General features: G+C 43.3%; 1 protein-coding gene across 5 annotated transcripts in view; it reads right to left on the bottom strand.

The window, feature by feature from the left end:
• Positions 1 to 6334: 6334 nt before the first annotated feature.
• Positions 6335 to 16268, bottom strand: part of ST3GAL6 (ST3 beta-galactoside alpha-2,3-sialyltransferase 6) — a 208582-nt gene continuing 198648 nt past the window's right edge. For all 5 annotated transcript variants that reach the window (XM_069761009.1, XM_069761007.1, XM_069761010.1 and 2 more), the window contains 3 exons: positions 16128 to 16265; positions 13493 to 13645; positions 6335 to 6894 (listed from right to left, as the gene is read on the bottom strand). In XM_069761009.1, the coding sequence (XP_069617110.1) occupies positions 6814 to 6894; positions 13493 to 13645; positions 16128 to 16265 (372 nt within the window). In that variant the 3' untranslated portion in view covers positions 6335 to 6813. The remainder of the gene's footprint in view (positions 6895 to 13492; positions 13646 to 16127; positions 16266 to 16268) is intronic.

Here is a 16268-nt window from a genome sequence, read left to right as displayed (position 1 = left end):
TGCGTAGCAAAGGATTGGTAATACTCAGTGTAACCATCCGGTCCTGGAGATTTTTTAGTTTTAAGACTTTTAATAATTTCTAAGACCTCAGATTCCAAAATAGGGGCATCGAGACAAGACAGGTGCTGATCAGTAACCTTGGGAAGGCTAATCTGGGTAAGAAATTTATTAATGCTTTGTTTATCAGGTTGTTGGATATTTTTAACTAGAACCTACCAGGAAGATAGAAACATATACTGTGGTCCAAGAAGTGCCACAAAAATATTCATTAAAATGAACATATTTTATTTACATTTAGATTAAAATACACTACATACATACATAAACATAAATGACAAGGTGCCTCTGTACAACCAAAAAATGCGGTCAGCACGAGTAAAACACTTGTTATATGCGCAAATAAAATAGGTCTAGGAGTGAGATAAATCCTTCTGCTATACAGTTATACACTAAGTCTCTTCAATTACAGCGCTGCATATATCTGAATCATGCAACAAGTAGTTTGGACTAGACCATAAATTGTCTTGCCAAGCATATAATCCAATGCTACTAAGCGCTGCTTGAATTGCGGCCACTTAATCTGATGCAATGCGCTGAGACTGGTAAACTTAATAGTACGCTACTCCAAGTATCGACCAAGGTTTTTATCACCTTCACCGCCATCTGCTGAATATCATAACTTGTGCCATAGTGGCAATACCATTAGCAAAATACGTGAAAGGGTATGCGGAAACAGCACGCCACCAGGCTGAGCACGTCCGAGTGAAGACACAGAGCAGGTAATATGTATGGAGCAAGGGACACTTCACGTGAACCATCGGTATTTTGCTAATGGTATTGCCACTAAGGCACAGGTTATGATATTCAGCAAATGCTCCTCCACTCAAAGATTGGATTTACGGTACATTTCTTGCATAAAAAAACAGAAAACACCAGCAGATCTGATGAATTTGTCAGGTGGCATAGCCATTTCCCCACCTGGCTCTAGAGAACTGATCTAATATGGAGTTGTAACAACAAAACTCACAAAAATATTGCACAAACATTTAGCAATTGTTCAAAGATTTCAAACCACTTTTGTGTGGAGTAAAAGCTTTGACGGATCGGTTCTAGTCTGAGTTTAAGACATTGTGTACATATAACCATATGGTCGCTGTAGGTTTTGTACATGACTGACTGTTTTCGAAACATGCAGAACACCATGCAAACTGTATGGGCACGATTATCCTCATGCATGTAAAATAAGTAATTCTTGCCATGGAAGGAATCTTTATCAACCACTTTTGTTGGGGCTACATTTATTATGTACAGAGTAACATTCTTTCATTTATTTTTTAAAATTTACAAGAATGTACATGAAACGTCTGCTCGCAACAAGAAAAACCGTTAAAGTGAAGAAAAAAAAATCATGTAAGTCCCTGACAGACACACAGATGCTGGTGTGTTTTTCACCGACTGATGAAAAGATAGGTTTTAATGTGCAGAGAAGGGAAGATGTCCAGATCAATGTTTGTAACGTTTGACTAGGGATGAACAAACCCAAACTGTTAAGTTTGGGCTTCGTACTGGACGCCTAGTGAACCGAACCCAGAACATTGACTTCTTACTGTACGTCCGGTTTGGCAGATTAATGAAGCTTGTTGAAAGGCTGCAGCACAGCCAATCAACAACCTTTTCTGGAGTGGGCACTTCCAGCACCATCCCAGCCATGCGGCCCGCAGCTGCCTGCTTTGCCTTAGTCGGTTATTAAAAATAGAGAGGACCCCACATCATTTTTAGGGTCCCACTCCATTTTTATTAACCAGCCAAGCAGACAGCTGTGAACGGGTGAACGGATATATTAATAAGCTGGGAAGCTCCATGGTTACTGGCTCCTTCCCAGGATAATAAGACAAGCTCACAGTTGTCTGCTTTCCCTTGGCTGGTTATAAAAATAGGGGTATACCCTACATCATTTATTTTTCATTTAACAAGAACAGTAAAATACACAAGCAAGGCACTGGTCGACTTGAACCTCCACCTCCTGATTCAAGATTTTTTATCTCAAGTCATTTTCCTATCCACATTTGTTTGCAGGGCAATTGTCCTGCTCTTACCCGCATTTTGCTTCCTTTTTCAGCTCCCAAGCCCTTACTATGACCATTTTACAGCAAAGCTTGATTACTCTTAATTAGAGCTTATTATAATTCAGCTGTAATAGACCGTATTCTTCACACTCTTTAGCCAAGTGCAAAGCCTGGAACTTATAAAGATAGATTATATAGTGTCCACCATGTCACATCCACGAGTCATGATTAAAATAGATATGACAACATTAATATGCCTAATTGGGGATAAAGGGGTGCAAGGAGGTGAAACCGGATGCGTTTTGAACGATTACTGCTTTCTTAAAGGGACTCTGTCACCTGAATTTGGAGGGAACAATCTTCAGCCATAGGGGCAGGGTTTTCGGGTGTTTGATTCACCCTTTCCTTACCCGCCGGCTGCATGCTGGCTGCAATATTGGATTGAAGTTCATTCTCTGTCCTCCATAGTACATGCCTGCACAAGGCAATCTACAATGAAGGACGAGTAATAAAATGGCATGTGACGTCACATATATAGCCCTAGAACACTTCCTTCATCTCCTCCTCACCTTCAGATAACAAAACTAGGAAATACATAAATCTGTATGTCAGATCATCCATGTCCCTCTCCTCCCTCATAGTCCTGTGACTTGTTGGAAAGCAGGGATCACACAGTCCTCGTATAGGCGGTAGTGTGCTGTATGGCCAAGAATCTTGCTCTCACATTCTGTACAGTTTATCGTGCATTTCCAAGACTTCACAGCAAGTACAAGTGAAACACATGAAAACAAGGGCATCACCGCTATGTGGTTTTGCCATTGATTTCTCAGCTGCATGGCACAAAGATGCCCTGTGGATGCAGAAGTTGTTAACTCCTGAAGCAGAAGTCTCCGTCCTCTGCCCTGTCTGCAGTAAAATAAAAACATGACAGTGGTTACCTTTAATTTATAAAATAAGTTTAATTCATTTTCAGACCCCTGGTGTGATGTTTGCAGCCTAATCTACCGCAAGATTTACTTTTTTCTTGTGGAGCGTATCCCCCGTATAGTCTGGATGCCAGATCTGTGTGCACATCGGGTTGTGCAGTCTTCACTGACACCTCCTATCCGTAGGTTGCTTTCACATTGTGGTCAGGCTCCCGTTCATTGGTCTCGTCGAGGCTTATGTCCAGACCCACCACGGGCGTATGTCCCGAATGGGCCATAGACTATAATGGTGCTGGCAAAGAAAACATGTGGTCTGCCGTGCATCATTTCCTGGCGTGCATGCCTACTGGATGCGGACACTCAGAAGTAGTAGAGTGCGTCTGGGTGTCCATCTCCAGTAGGCATATACAAATGAAAACTATGCACGTCAGAGCACACCTTCTCTCTGTCCGCACCATTAAAGTCTATGGCCTTGTCGACGCAAAAGCCCGAATCGCCTTTGCGAGGGGTTCGGATGTAAGCCCCTAAGGGAGCAATGAACAGGTGCCTGACCACAATGTGAAAGCACCCTTGTTCATCATGCACTTTCCTCCTCATCTATTGCCCGTTTTTTCGGTCCTCCCTGAAGCTGTACACGTTTCCTCTCCAGTGGCTATCTGTGCACAACCCTCTCTCTGGGTTAGGCCGGGATCATACACTGCGAGATACGGCCGAGTCTCGCAGGTTAAAACCAAGCTCTGGCACCGGCACTCCAGAGCGGAGCGTACGGCCGCATAGCAATACATGGAGCCGCACGCTCCGCTCCGGAGTGCCAGCGCCAGAGTTTGGTTTTAACCTGCGAGACTCAGCCGTATCTCGCTGTAGTGTGACTCCGGCCTTAGGCCTATGCTCACACAGCATTTTTTTCTGCAGGGAAAAACCTGTTCTCTGTAGACAAATCACACAAAATTTGCAGCGAAAAACCCCCCAAAACTGCAGCTTAAAATGACACAAAAAAATCAGAAACTACATTTTGAATGATGTGTTCTTACTGCCAAGAGTGCAGGAACAAAATGCTGCAACAACGCTGTGTGTGAACATATCGTATGCGTCCTTTTTGCAGTCAGAAAAATTGCTTGTAATTAGTGGCAATGGCCACACATCGGCTTTCCATGTTACATATCATTGGAAGGTAGGTTTGTACGCAGGATCATTTATGCAATGTTCACTTCCCCTCCACTCACGTTTGTGTTGCCAGCACATCCTGTGTACATAATGGCATGTTCTGCCAACAAACCATAGTTTATGACTCAATAAAATATGCATTGAATGACAGACAAGTTTTTTCTTTTTTTTAATTTAATGACTGGGAAGGTTTACAATGGGCAAATACAAATGTTCTGCTGATCACTTCCATGTTTAAAAGGCCTTGAAGAGATCACATATACAAGCAGTCAGTGACCACAATCATGAGCGCTCACTGCGGCACAATGCCATCTCCCCTAATGTGCAGGAACTTTTACTAAACTAAAACATATGGTGTAAAATCCTCGGTTCACACAACATGTACAATGAAAGTGTCCCTAAAGCTACACAATAAATAACCTTCCCCCCTGCTTGTTTTCTCTGTATCGCCACCTCACCTCTTCTTTGATTGCCAGAGAAGGGCTAAGATAAGTGGAAAACAAGTAGGTGGGAAGGGGTAGTTAAATGATGGGCAGTGCCATGATGCGCCGAGCACCTGTGCTTGGTTTGAACAGTCATTCTGTGCTAACAGGGTGCCATTAAATTAGATATACATGAATGACAAAGTCAGAAATAAGGATTCAATCTTGCAACATGCAGAATAAACTTGTTGGCCTGATAATTCAGTCAGAACAGATTAATCTCAGTCGTGGTGCATATATATATATATTGACAAAGGCTCAGGAAAAGCCAAAATGTTGCCCAGAACATGTGGGGCTGAATAAAGTTTTTCACCTTAAGGATTTTGGAGTGCTGCCTTCTTTTTTTTCTTCTGTCTAAATTGGGCAAGTATTGGACTTTTGCCTGGGAGGCTTGGCACCCGCCAAAGATTATTGTGCTGTTATATATATATATATATATATATATATATACACCGTATATACATACACACATATGTATATATGTGATATTGTAGAGGTGATATCAAGCACATGTGGGGGTCACAGGATATATAGGAACAGAGGGTACACGGAGGGATGCAGGATATGTGCAGATATCCAGTGTGCCATGCACCACCAGGGAGTCACAGACGGTTGATGGTAATACTGATGATGAATAGTTTCTTCAATCGATAATAAATATACGTGTCATTCTGTCTGACAATACTTCACACTTCCATTACTTTTAGGCAGTCATGAATGAAGGCAACAAATGGTCTAGAAATGTTGAGCTAGACAAAGCAAGAGCATCTACTAAACGGCATCGCAGTGGGCATATGTAGTCGAGGAGTACCATACGTCCGAGTATGGACCGGCGGTGGTTCCCCCAACACGAACAGCTTTAATTGTATGAGGCTGGCAAGTTTGGGTCAGGAGACCCGCAGCCAGTCAACATGTCAGCTAATGGTCTATATAGATTGGCCGAACACTGATGACCGTTCATAGGAAAACACATTGCTGTTTATCCACCGATGCAAAAGAGCGATGATCATCAGACAAGCCGGCAAATTGCCCATTCATTGGGCCATTGGATAGGGTATGTCAGAATTAAAACCCTCAATAGCCAGTCACCCCACTGAACGGGGACAGAAAGAATTGGATAAATTATCTGAAATGTTCTGTTCCCATCAGTTATATTCAACCTGTGTAAACAGGCCCCGATGCAGGTGACGACTGGTTTGTTAATAGCAGATCTCTAAATAAAGTGGCATTTGGTATAGACAATCCTCTGGGAGCTAAATAGTCTGGACTCCAGATACATTGCAGAAGACCCAACAGAGGAGAAATATTTACACTAAATATGAATTTAGCCCACAGAGCATTGCCTAGACCAGTGTTCCTCAGCCCAAGTCCTGACGATCAAGACCAACAGATGTTTTAAGAGTTTCCATAGTATTTCACAGAGGATGGAATTATCACCTGGGAAATACTAAGGAAATCCTGAAAACATGATGTGTTGGTGGCTCTGGAGGACTGGAGTTGAGGGAACAATGTCTGAGGCCTATACATTTGGATTCCTAAATCGTCAGCTATGAATATGATTAATTCTGTTAACTTTTTAATATTTATAAGTGAACAATGTTTTCGGCCAAACATATTGAAGACGGTATCAATTCCGCTTCCGATCCAATGACTATTCACATTCAGGTCATGCGAATGGGGCTTCATCATACAATGGTTTTACCAAAGTTACATTAATTTTAATAAAGTAATAATTAAGATGATTCAACAGATTTGATCCAAACAATAATTAATAACATGACTGAAGGAAACAACAACAAAAAAACTATAATACATATTTGTTTTACAAAGTATTTTCATTACAGTCATATACAAAATGAACGGCATTGGATCTCCTTGTGCTTCAGGATCTGGGACAGTCCTCAGAAATAAAGATTCAGTGGTTCAAGAGTCAACGCTGCAGTCTTTAGTTTACCCAACAACTCATCCATCCAGGTCCATACACCGGGGTCAGGTGTGTGTAGTCTCTGGTCAATCAGACACTCAACAGGCAAAATAAGATCTGGATCATTCTAACAAAAAACTCCTTGGTTTTTATTTAAAAAAAAAAAAAAAAGTCCAAAATATATATATATAAAAAAATATGAATACTGTACAGTAAAGTTTATTCGGTGATAATCCGACTCTTTTCCATCTTTACGTCAAATTAGTTACTGTTTTGTGTTCAATAAGGTCTCTAAGAAACATTTGCTCTGCTGATATGTTGTGGTATTCATTCTGCCAAAGGGAAAGAAAAGAAGACAATGGATGAAAGTTATGTATACGACGTCTCATGGTATTATCTCTAATCATGACTAGAAAAATGGATTATCAGGTTTGACTGACTGGACACATTACATGTTGCCATGTGCTGCAGAATATGTGCCGCAGGGAGCTGTCAAAGCATTAAGATCCATCTCTCCCTGCAGAAGTACCCACAGGCCGCTCCTGCCAGAGACAGGGGGCATAAATACAAGGGCTGCGCAGTAGTCACAGGCCGCTCCTACCAGAGACAGGGGGCCTAAATACAAGGGCTGAGTCACAGGCCGCTCCTACCAGAGACAGGGGGCATAAATACAAGGGCTGCGCAGTAGTCACAGGCCGTTCCTACCAGAGACAGGGGGCATAAATACAAGGACTGCGCAGTAGTCACAGGCCGCTCCTACCAGAGACAGGGGGCATAAATACAAGGGCTGCGCAGTAGTCACAGGCCGCTCCTACCAGAGAAAGGGGGCATAAATACAAGGACTGCGCAGTAGTCAGAGGCCACTCCTACCAGAGACAGGGGGCATAAATACAAGGGCTGCGCAGTAGTCACAGGCCGCTCCTACCAGAGACAGGGTGCATAAATACAAGGGCTGCGCAGTAGTCACAGGCCGCTCCTACCAGAGAAAGGGGGCATAAATACAAGGGCTGCGCAGTAGTCACAGGCCGCTCCTACCAGAGACAGGGGGCATAAATACAAGGACTGCGCAGTAGTCACAGGCCGCTCCTACCAGAGACAGGGGGCCTAAATACAAGGGCTGCGCAGTAGTCACAGGCCACTCCTACCAGAGACAGGGGGCCTAAATACAAGGGCTGCGCAGTAGTCACAGGCCGCTCCTACCAGAGACAGGGGGCCTAAATACAAGGGCTGCGCAGTAGTCACAGGCCACTCCTGCCAGAGACAGGGGGCACAAATACAAGGGCTGCATAGCAGTCACAGGTCACTCCTGCCAGAGACAGGGGGCATAAATACAAGTGCTGCGCAGTAGTCACAGGCCGCTCCTACCAGAGACAGGGGGCCTAAATACAAGGGCTGCGCAGTAGTCACAGGCCGCTCCTACCAGAGACAGGGGGCCTAAAAATGAGGGCTGCGCAGTAGTCACAGGCCACTCCTGCCAGAGACAGGGGGCACAAATACAAGGGCTGCTTAGCAGTCACAGGCTGCTCCTACCAGAGACAGGGGCATAAATACAAGGGCTGCGCAGTAGTCACAGGCCGCTCCTACCAGAGACAGGGGGCATAAATACAAGGGCTGCGCAGTAGTCACAGGCTGCTCCTACCAGAGACAGGGGGCCTAAATACAAGGGCTGGGCAGTAGTCACAGGCCGCTCCTACCAGAGACAGGGGGCCTAAATACAAGGGCTGCGCAGTAGTCACAGGCCACTCCTACCAGAGACAGGGGGCACAAATACAAGGGCTGCTTAGCAGTCACAGGCTGCTCCTACCAGAGACAGGGGCATAAATACAAGGGCTGCGCAGTAGTCACAGGCCACTCCTGCCAGAGACAGGGGGCACAAATACAAGGGTTGCGTAGCAGTCACGGGCTGCGCAGTAGTCACAGGCCATTTCTGCCTGAGACAGGGGGCATAAATACAAGTGCTGTGCAGTAGATACAGGCTGCTCCTGCCTGAGACAGGGGGCATAAATATACAAGTCACACGTCTGCCCAAACAAAGCAAAAAGTTCAGAAACAGAAATGTGTGACTCTTGAAGAATATCCAACCCATTATTGCTGTGGCTAGTAATTAACTGCGGCGGTTTCAGATCTGCCCAAAAACTGCAGGAAGTATAAAGACCAATGGGGACCTAGAAGGTCTCAAAACAAGAGTGGCAGAGTACAGCTAAGCTAAATATATATTTTAATATATCCAAAGGAAAGACACAGTTTATAACATTTATACAGCAGTCATAGCGTTTGAATATATATATATTTTTTTATATAAAACTGTCTTTACTGAACAATAAACAAAGGTTAATAGATTATTCAGAAGCATTAGAAAAGATTTGACCAATACAGTTTTACAGTACTTTTTTTTTTTTTACATTAGACAGTGTATTATAACTATAACCAACTGCCCCTCCCCCCCCCGGGGCACACATCCACACCTTCATGGCACAATATCAATCAAGCCCAACAGGAATTCTTCCATCAATTTGCGCTCTCATGTACCAGTCTGTAAATTGGAGGCAACCATGAATCGCCTGGCGTATAGATACAGTTATATGAAAAAGTTTGGGCACCCCTATTAATCTTAAGCTTAATGTTTTATAAAAAGTTTTTTTTGCAACAGCTATTTCAGTTTCATATATCTAATAACTGTTGGACACAGTAGTGTTTCTGCCTTGAAATGAGGTTTATTGTACTAACAGAAAATGTGCAATCTGCATTCAAACAAAATTTGACCGGTGCATAAGTATGGGCACCCCACCAGAAATGTGACATTAATATTTAGTAGATCCTCCTTTTGCAAAAATAACAGCCTCTGGTCGCTTCCTGTAGCTTTTAAGAAGTTCCTGGATCCTGGATGAAGGTATTTTTGACCATTCCTCCTTACAAAACAATTCCAGTTCAGTTAAGTTTGATGGTCACCGAGCATGGACAGCCCTCTTCAAATTATCCCACAGATGTTCAATGATATTCAGGTCTGGGGACTGGGATGGCCATTGCAGAACAGTGTAATTGTTCCTCTGCATGAATGCCTGAGTAGATTTGGAGCGGGGTTTTGGATCATTGTCTTGCTGAAAGATCCATCCCCTGCGTAACTTCAACTTTGTCACTGATTCATGAACATTATTGTCAAGAATCTGCTGATACTGAGAGGAATCCATGCGTCCTTCAACTTTAACAAGATTCCCGGTGCCGGCATTGGCCACACAGCCCCAAAGCATGATGGAACCTCCACCAAATTTTACTGTGGGTAGCAAGTGTTTTTCTTGGAATGCTGTGTTTTTGGCCGCCATGCATAACGCCTTTTTGCATGACCAAACAACTCAATCTTGGTTTCATCAGTCCACAGGACCTTCTTCCAAAAAGAAATTGGCTTCTCCAAATGTGCTTTTGCATACCTCAGCCGACTCTGTTTGTGGCATGCTTGCAGAAATGGCTTCTTTCGCATCACTCTCCCATACAGCTTCTCCTTGTGCAAAGTGCGTTGTATAGTTGACCGATGCACAGTGACACCATCTGCAGCAAGTTGATGCTGCAGCTCTCTGGAGGTGGTCTGAGGATTGTCCTTGACTGATCTCACCATTGTTCTCTGCTTTTCTGATGTTTTTCTTGGCCTGCCACTTCTGGCCTTAACAAGAACTGTACCTGTGTTCTTCCATTTCCTTACTATGTTCCTCACAGTGAAAATTGACAGGTTAAATCACTGAGACAGCTTTTTGTATCCTTCGCCTGAACAACTCAGATCATTAGACAGTTGTTTTGAGGAGCCCATGATGCCACTCTTCATAGGAGGTTAAAACAGGAGAACAACTTGCACGTGGCCACTTTACGTAGCTTTTCTCATGATTGCATACACCTGGCTATGAAGTTCAAAGCTCAATGAGGTTAGAAAACCAAAAAAAAGTGCTTTAGTAAGTCAGTAAAAAGTAGGTAGGAGTATTTAAAACAAGAAAATGATAAGGGTGCCCATACTTATGCACCTGTCAAATTTTGTTTGAATGCAGATTGCACATTTTCTGTTAGTACAATAAACCTCATTTCAAGGCAGAAACATTACTGTGTCCAACAGTTATTAGATATATGAAACTGAAATAGCTGTTGCAAAAAAAAAAACAAAAGCAATTTTTATAAAACATTAAGCTTAAGATTAATAGGGGTGCCCAAACTTTTTCATATAACAAATGTCTGGGCATTAATAAAGGAAGACCATGTAAGGAAAAACTGTTCAGTGTATTTTTCTTTATTCAATATGGACTCTGTCCAGTCCATCTTGAAGAGATAGGCTACCTTCGTAGTAATTAAGCTCAAAGAAGGAGTATTATCTTGTGCCCGTAAATGAAGAATACTTTTGCGGGTGGCTGCCGCCCAGATGAATAAAATGTGGCGCTGCTGAACAGGAAGCCTCGCCAACTGATCTTGTGGGAGAATGTTGATTTTGGTCCAGTCCGGAGAAAGACAAATAGTTACACCAAAGGTATTAGTGAGATGTTGCAAAGAGTGTATCCCAAACCTCCCGTATTTTTGGACAGTCCCGGAGACAATGAAAAATATCAGCTGGAGAATGTAAACATTTAGGGCAGGGAAATTCACTTAAAGGGAACCTGTCACCTGAATTTGGCGGGACTGGTTTTGGGTCATATGGGCAGAGTTTTTAGGTGTTTGATTCACCCTTTCTTTACCCACTGGCTGCATGCTGGCTGCAATATTGGATTGAAGTTCATTCTCTGTCCTCCATAGTGCACGCCTGCGCAAGGCAAGATTGTCTTGTGCAGGCATGTACTACGGAAGACAGAGAATGAACTTCAATCCAATATTGCAGCCAGCATGCAGCCAGCGGGTAAGGAAAGGGTGAATCAAACACCTGAAAACTCCGCCCATATAACCCAAAACCAGTCCCGCCAAATTCAGGTGACAGAGTCCCTTTAACGGGGACATTTTAGATTTAATCTCTGGGGAGATATATAATCTATGGAATATCATGAGAGTCATGGTTGTGTAACTATCATACGGTAACATAGATTTAATACGTAATGTGGCTTTCAAGAGGTCTTTTACCTGACAATCAGTTGGTTGAGATACCCATCTCCCCAGGCCCGGTGAAGAGTCTGACAACTGTATGGAAGGTTTCAGTGACTTGTATAAAAAACTCAAAGAGTAATTCCCCGTGTTGGCTTTAATGGAGATTAAGTTTAGAGGGTGCGCTCTAATGTCGTCCAGTATATCCCACAGTACCGAGCCTGCATAATGTCTAACTTGAGTAATAGTAAAGTTATCTCCTACCAGGATTGGGTATTTAAAGACCGTGTCTTCCAAAGTAAGAGGACATTGATTGTCCGCCATCATGTCACAAACCAGTCTACATCCATTATTCCCAAGCACATGATGGAGGGGAGGTGGCCTGCCCTGTAGAAAGGAGGGATTGCCTAGGAAGGGAAGAAACACTGAAATATGGGGCTCGAGTCCACTAATTCGTCTACATGGTGCCATCCCAAGATTACTGACAACAGTAGGGGGTTATCCCTAACCTCCAGTGGGACCTCGGCTTGTCGTAGGTGGAGCAGAGCAGGGAGCCTAAAAGGTCTACACATCGCCTCATCTACTGGAGTATTAGTGAAGCGGGTGAAGGAATAGATCCAGTCCAGGGAGTGGCGGAAGACAGCCGCCATACTGTATAGACATATAATGGGGAGATTAAGACCACCTGAGGATTTAGTTTGTTGCAGCTTAAAAATACAAATTTTAGAGCCCCAAATAAATTGACGGAAGACTTTTGTTAAAAACCTGTCAGATAATAGAACCAGTAGGGAAAAAGTATTTTAGGGAAAGAGATCATTTTAATCACGTTTGAATATTTTTAATGTTCAATTTTCATATTTGCTTTCTACATTTGGGTAAAAAAAAAAAAAATCTGATATTTACACACTGGCCACCAAGTTTAATATTAGACTTGAACTTCTCGTTTTAGTAGCCACAAGGTAAGGAACAATAGATTGGCTCTGAGCCTATTGAGTTACATTGATGCATTTACTGCACATGCTCTGATGTACGTACAGGTCATTGTACAGGAGTGGAAGGAGGTGAGCTGTGATATTATCTATTGTGAGTAGTGGATCATGTGCTACCTAGTGTATATATAGAGGGTATATGCGCCATTGTACCGAAGGGGAAGGAGGTGAACTGAGACATCACCAATTGTGACTGGTGGACCCTGTGTTACCTACTACATATGGAGGTGTTATCAGTCATTGTACAGGAGAGGGAGGAGGTGAGCTGTGATATCACTTATTGGTAATGGTGAATCTTGTGTTCTCTACTGTATATGGCGGTTTTTATCAGTCATTGTATAGGAGAAAGGAGGTGGTGTGCGGTGACATCACTTACAGTGAGTAGTGGATCGTGTATTATCTACTGTATATAGAGGGCTTATGAGTCATTGTACAGGAGGGCAAGGAGGTGAGCTGTGACACCTATTTGAGCGGTGGATCCTGTGTTACCTACTGTATATGGAGGTGTTATAAGTCATTGAACAAAAGAGAGGCAGGAGGTGAGCTGTGATATCAGTTATTGTGAATGGTGGATCATGTGTTTTCTACTGTATATAGAGGTGTTATCAGTCATTGTACCAGAGGGGAAGGAGGTGAGATGTGATCACCTATTGTGAGTGGTGGATCCTGTATTATCTACTGTATATGGAGGTGCTGATGATAATGAGACTGCTGATAAGTCTTTACTATAAATTGTGGTTGAAAATTTCAAACAATATTAAAAAGTATTTATCTTTTATATTTGTTAACTTTTTGAATTTTAAACCCGATTTACACAATAAGCTAGGTCCTGATGGAACATTGAATATACATGAGACTAGCTATTAGGTTTACAGATAAGTTGCAGCCAATCTTTTACCTGAGCCATTACAGACATGGTCTCATTTCCATAATAATGGAGGGAACTGTTTAGAGAAGTCAGGTTGTATTTAAACCCTGCGATATGGACTTCATTGCATATGTGCAACGCCAGCGTGATTGCAATGATGCCAGTGGTTGGGTGCTTTGGCTTCTGGAAAACAAAAGAACAAGAAGGAGACGGAGTTAGTAATACACTATCTGCAGCTCGACAAGTATTGCCAGCAGATGGCGGCATTAGAGCACTGACTGTCATCCCATTATTTTTCCTTCGGAATCTGTAAATTCCTTTTGTAAGGAGTAATCACTTTACAGTTTAGCTTAAAGTGGAAGGCTCGGTTCTCTTTCCTGCTTTAGGAAATAAAAGAATAATTCTGCAGCATCTTTTCTTAGAACACTTCTCCCGCTGTTCTAATGAGCTGACTGATCTGTCATTTAGGGACCAGAAAAATGACATTGTCTATGGAGTGGATTTTATTTCTGTCAATCCATAAACAGCAATAAAATGCTTTGTTTGATGCTCTATTATTGCATTATTTCCCACGAAAGGCCAAATAAATCTGTAATAAAGGAACTGTGAAGTAGCCGTCATTCTTCTTTGGTTTTATTCATTCAAACATCTCCAGTATCACAGAGGTACAATAGTGCCCAACCGAAGAGTACGGGTGCAGTATTATGGCTCCATGCTCCAGAGGTTGAACAGCGCGGTAACACATGAGCAAGAATAAGAGCAGGTCTAAGCTACATTAGAGAACTGCTGTCCGCCAACAGTTAATTGGGCTATCTACGACTTTGCTTTTTTTTTTTTTTTTTTTTGCAATGAAGCCAAGAACTTTCTATTAGAAAGTTGCTAACTATCTGCCTGTTCTGCCCTGTGACATCTCTGCTGGTTCAGAGCTGCAATACATGTGACCTCACATCAACAGAGCAGCTCTTCTTCTTCCGTGCTGCTCTGTCAATGGGGCATCCCCACTGAAATCACGCCGATTGACATCCGGCTCCCTGCCGTTACACAGATGACAGCCGGCTGTAAATCTGCAAGTCATCAGCAGTTACGTCCTGCCGACAAAGCAGAGCGTAAGAGAAAGAGCTGCTCTGATGACATGAGGTTAAATGAAGCAGAATAATCACCAACAGGAGCAGTCAGTGATAGCTTTGAGCTGGAACACATCTTTAGCAACTACCTGTTGGTAACTTCTTCACTCTATCGCAAGAAAAAAAACAGTCTTGGATAACCCCCTTAAAGGTACCGTCACACTAGACGATATCGCTAGCGATCCGTGACGTTGCAGCGTCCTGGCTAGCGATATCGTCCAGTGTGACAGGCAGCAGCGATCAGGCCCCTGCTGTGCTGTCGCTGGTCGGGGAAGAAAGTCCAGAACTTTGTTTCGTCGCTGGACTCCCCTCAGACATCGCTGAATCGGCGTGTGTGACACCGATTCAGCGATGTCTTCGCTGGTAACCAGGGTAAACATCGGGTAACTAAGCGCAGGGCCGCGCTTAGTAACCCGATGTTTACCCTGGTTACCATCGTTAAAGTAAAAAAAACAAACGCTACATACTTACCTTTGGCTGTCTGTCCCCGGCGCTGGGCTTCTCTGCTCTGGCTGTGAGCACAGCGGCCGGAAAGCAGAGCGGTGACGTCACCTCTCTGCTTTCCGGCTGCCCGGCGCTCACAGCCAGAGCAGAGAAGCAGAGCGCCGGGGACAGACAGCCGAAGGTAAGTATGTAGCGTTTGTTTTTTTTACTTTAACGATGGTAACCAGGGTAAACATCGGGTTACTAAGCGCGGCCCTGCGCTTAGTTACCCGATGTTTACCCTGGTTACCGGCATCGTTGGTCGCTGGAGAGCGGTCTGTGTGACAGCTCTCCAGCGACCAAACAGCGACGCTGCAGCGATCCGGATCGTTGTCGGTATCGCTGCAGCATCGCTTAGTGTGACGGTACCTTAACACCCCTAATGACCCAAATCTGCATAAAGAAATTAGATTTTGTGAATGCCACAGAACCAGATTCTGGCTGGTTGGAAGTCAGAAGCTTCATCACAGGCTCTCAATGCAAGTGTATGACAGCCAGAACGAGGATCCCATAGACTTCCATAGAAGTGACCTCCGACTCTCTCCATGAAACACTGGAGCAGCCGACAGGTCACAACCTACAGGAGACAAACCGAACCACTGGCGAAAACAGATGAAAACGCCAGAAGGCGAGTATCAGACAGGGGGTTTGGATTTTAAGCACCACTCTAGTGGGGAATTTAAAAAAAAAAACCAACACTTGAGTGGTGCTGTAATATTACATATTAATATATATTGTGTGGTGCTGTAATATTACATATTGATATATTAATAGGATTACTTTTGACATTGTTTCCTGGCTTTTTAAACACAATGCAAAACTCCAAGAATTATATATGGTTTATCTATTAAGATTAAAAAGTAATATTTTGTTAATAGTCCGAAAATAAGTGGATTTGCCCTTTGGTCAGATTAGAATAAATCACATATAATTCAACATGGCCAATTTATTCACCTTCCTCCAAGGAATGGACATGCTAGTAAGGCCTAGTCTCAGGGCATTAAGGCTGGTAAGAGCATGGGGGTAAAGAAATAACCGGAAAGAGGAGACGGACTTACTTCTGTCTTGGGAAAGCTTGTTGGAAAATTCAACAGATTTTGAGATACTTGTTTCAGTATGTAAGGGTTAAGGACTCGCATTTGATGGGGTTGATAGATTAATTTCATGGCAGGTTTTCTCCAAAAACCATAAGTGCTCTG

Source organism: Ranitomeya imitator, chromosome 3, assembly GCF_032444005.1.
Source record: "Ranitomeya imitator isolate aRanImi1 chromosome 3, aRanImi1.pri, whole genome shotgun sequence".
In the NCBI taxonomy this organism is placed as follows: Eukaryota; Metazoa; Chordata; class Amphibia; order Anura; family Dendrobatidae; genus Ranitomeya; species Ranitomeya imitator.
The sequence above is the reverse complement of the archived record's forward strand: the minus strand, read 5'-3'. Positions and strand labels throughout refer to the sequence as shown.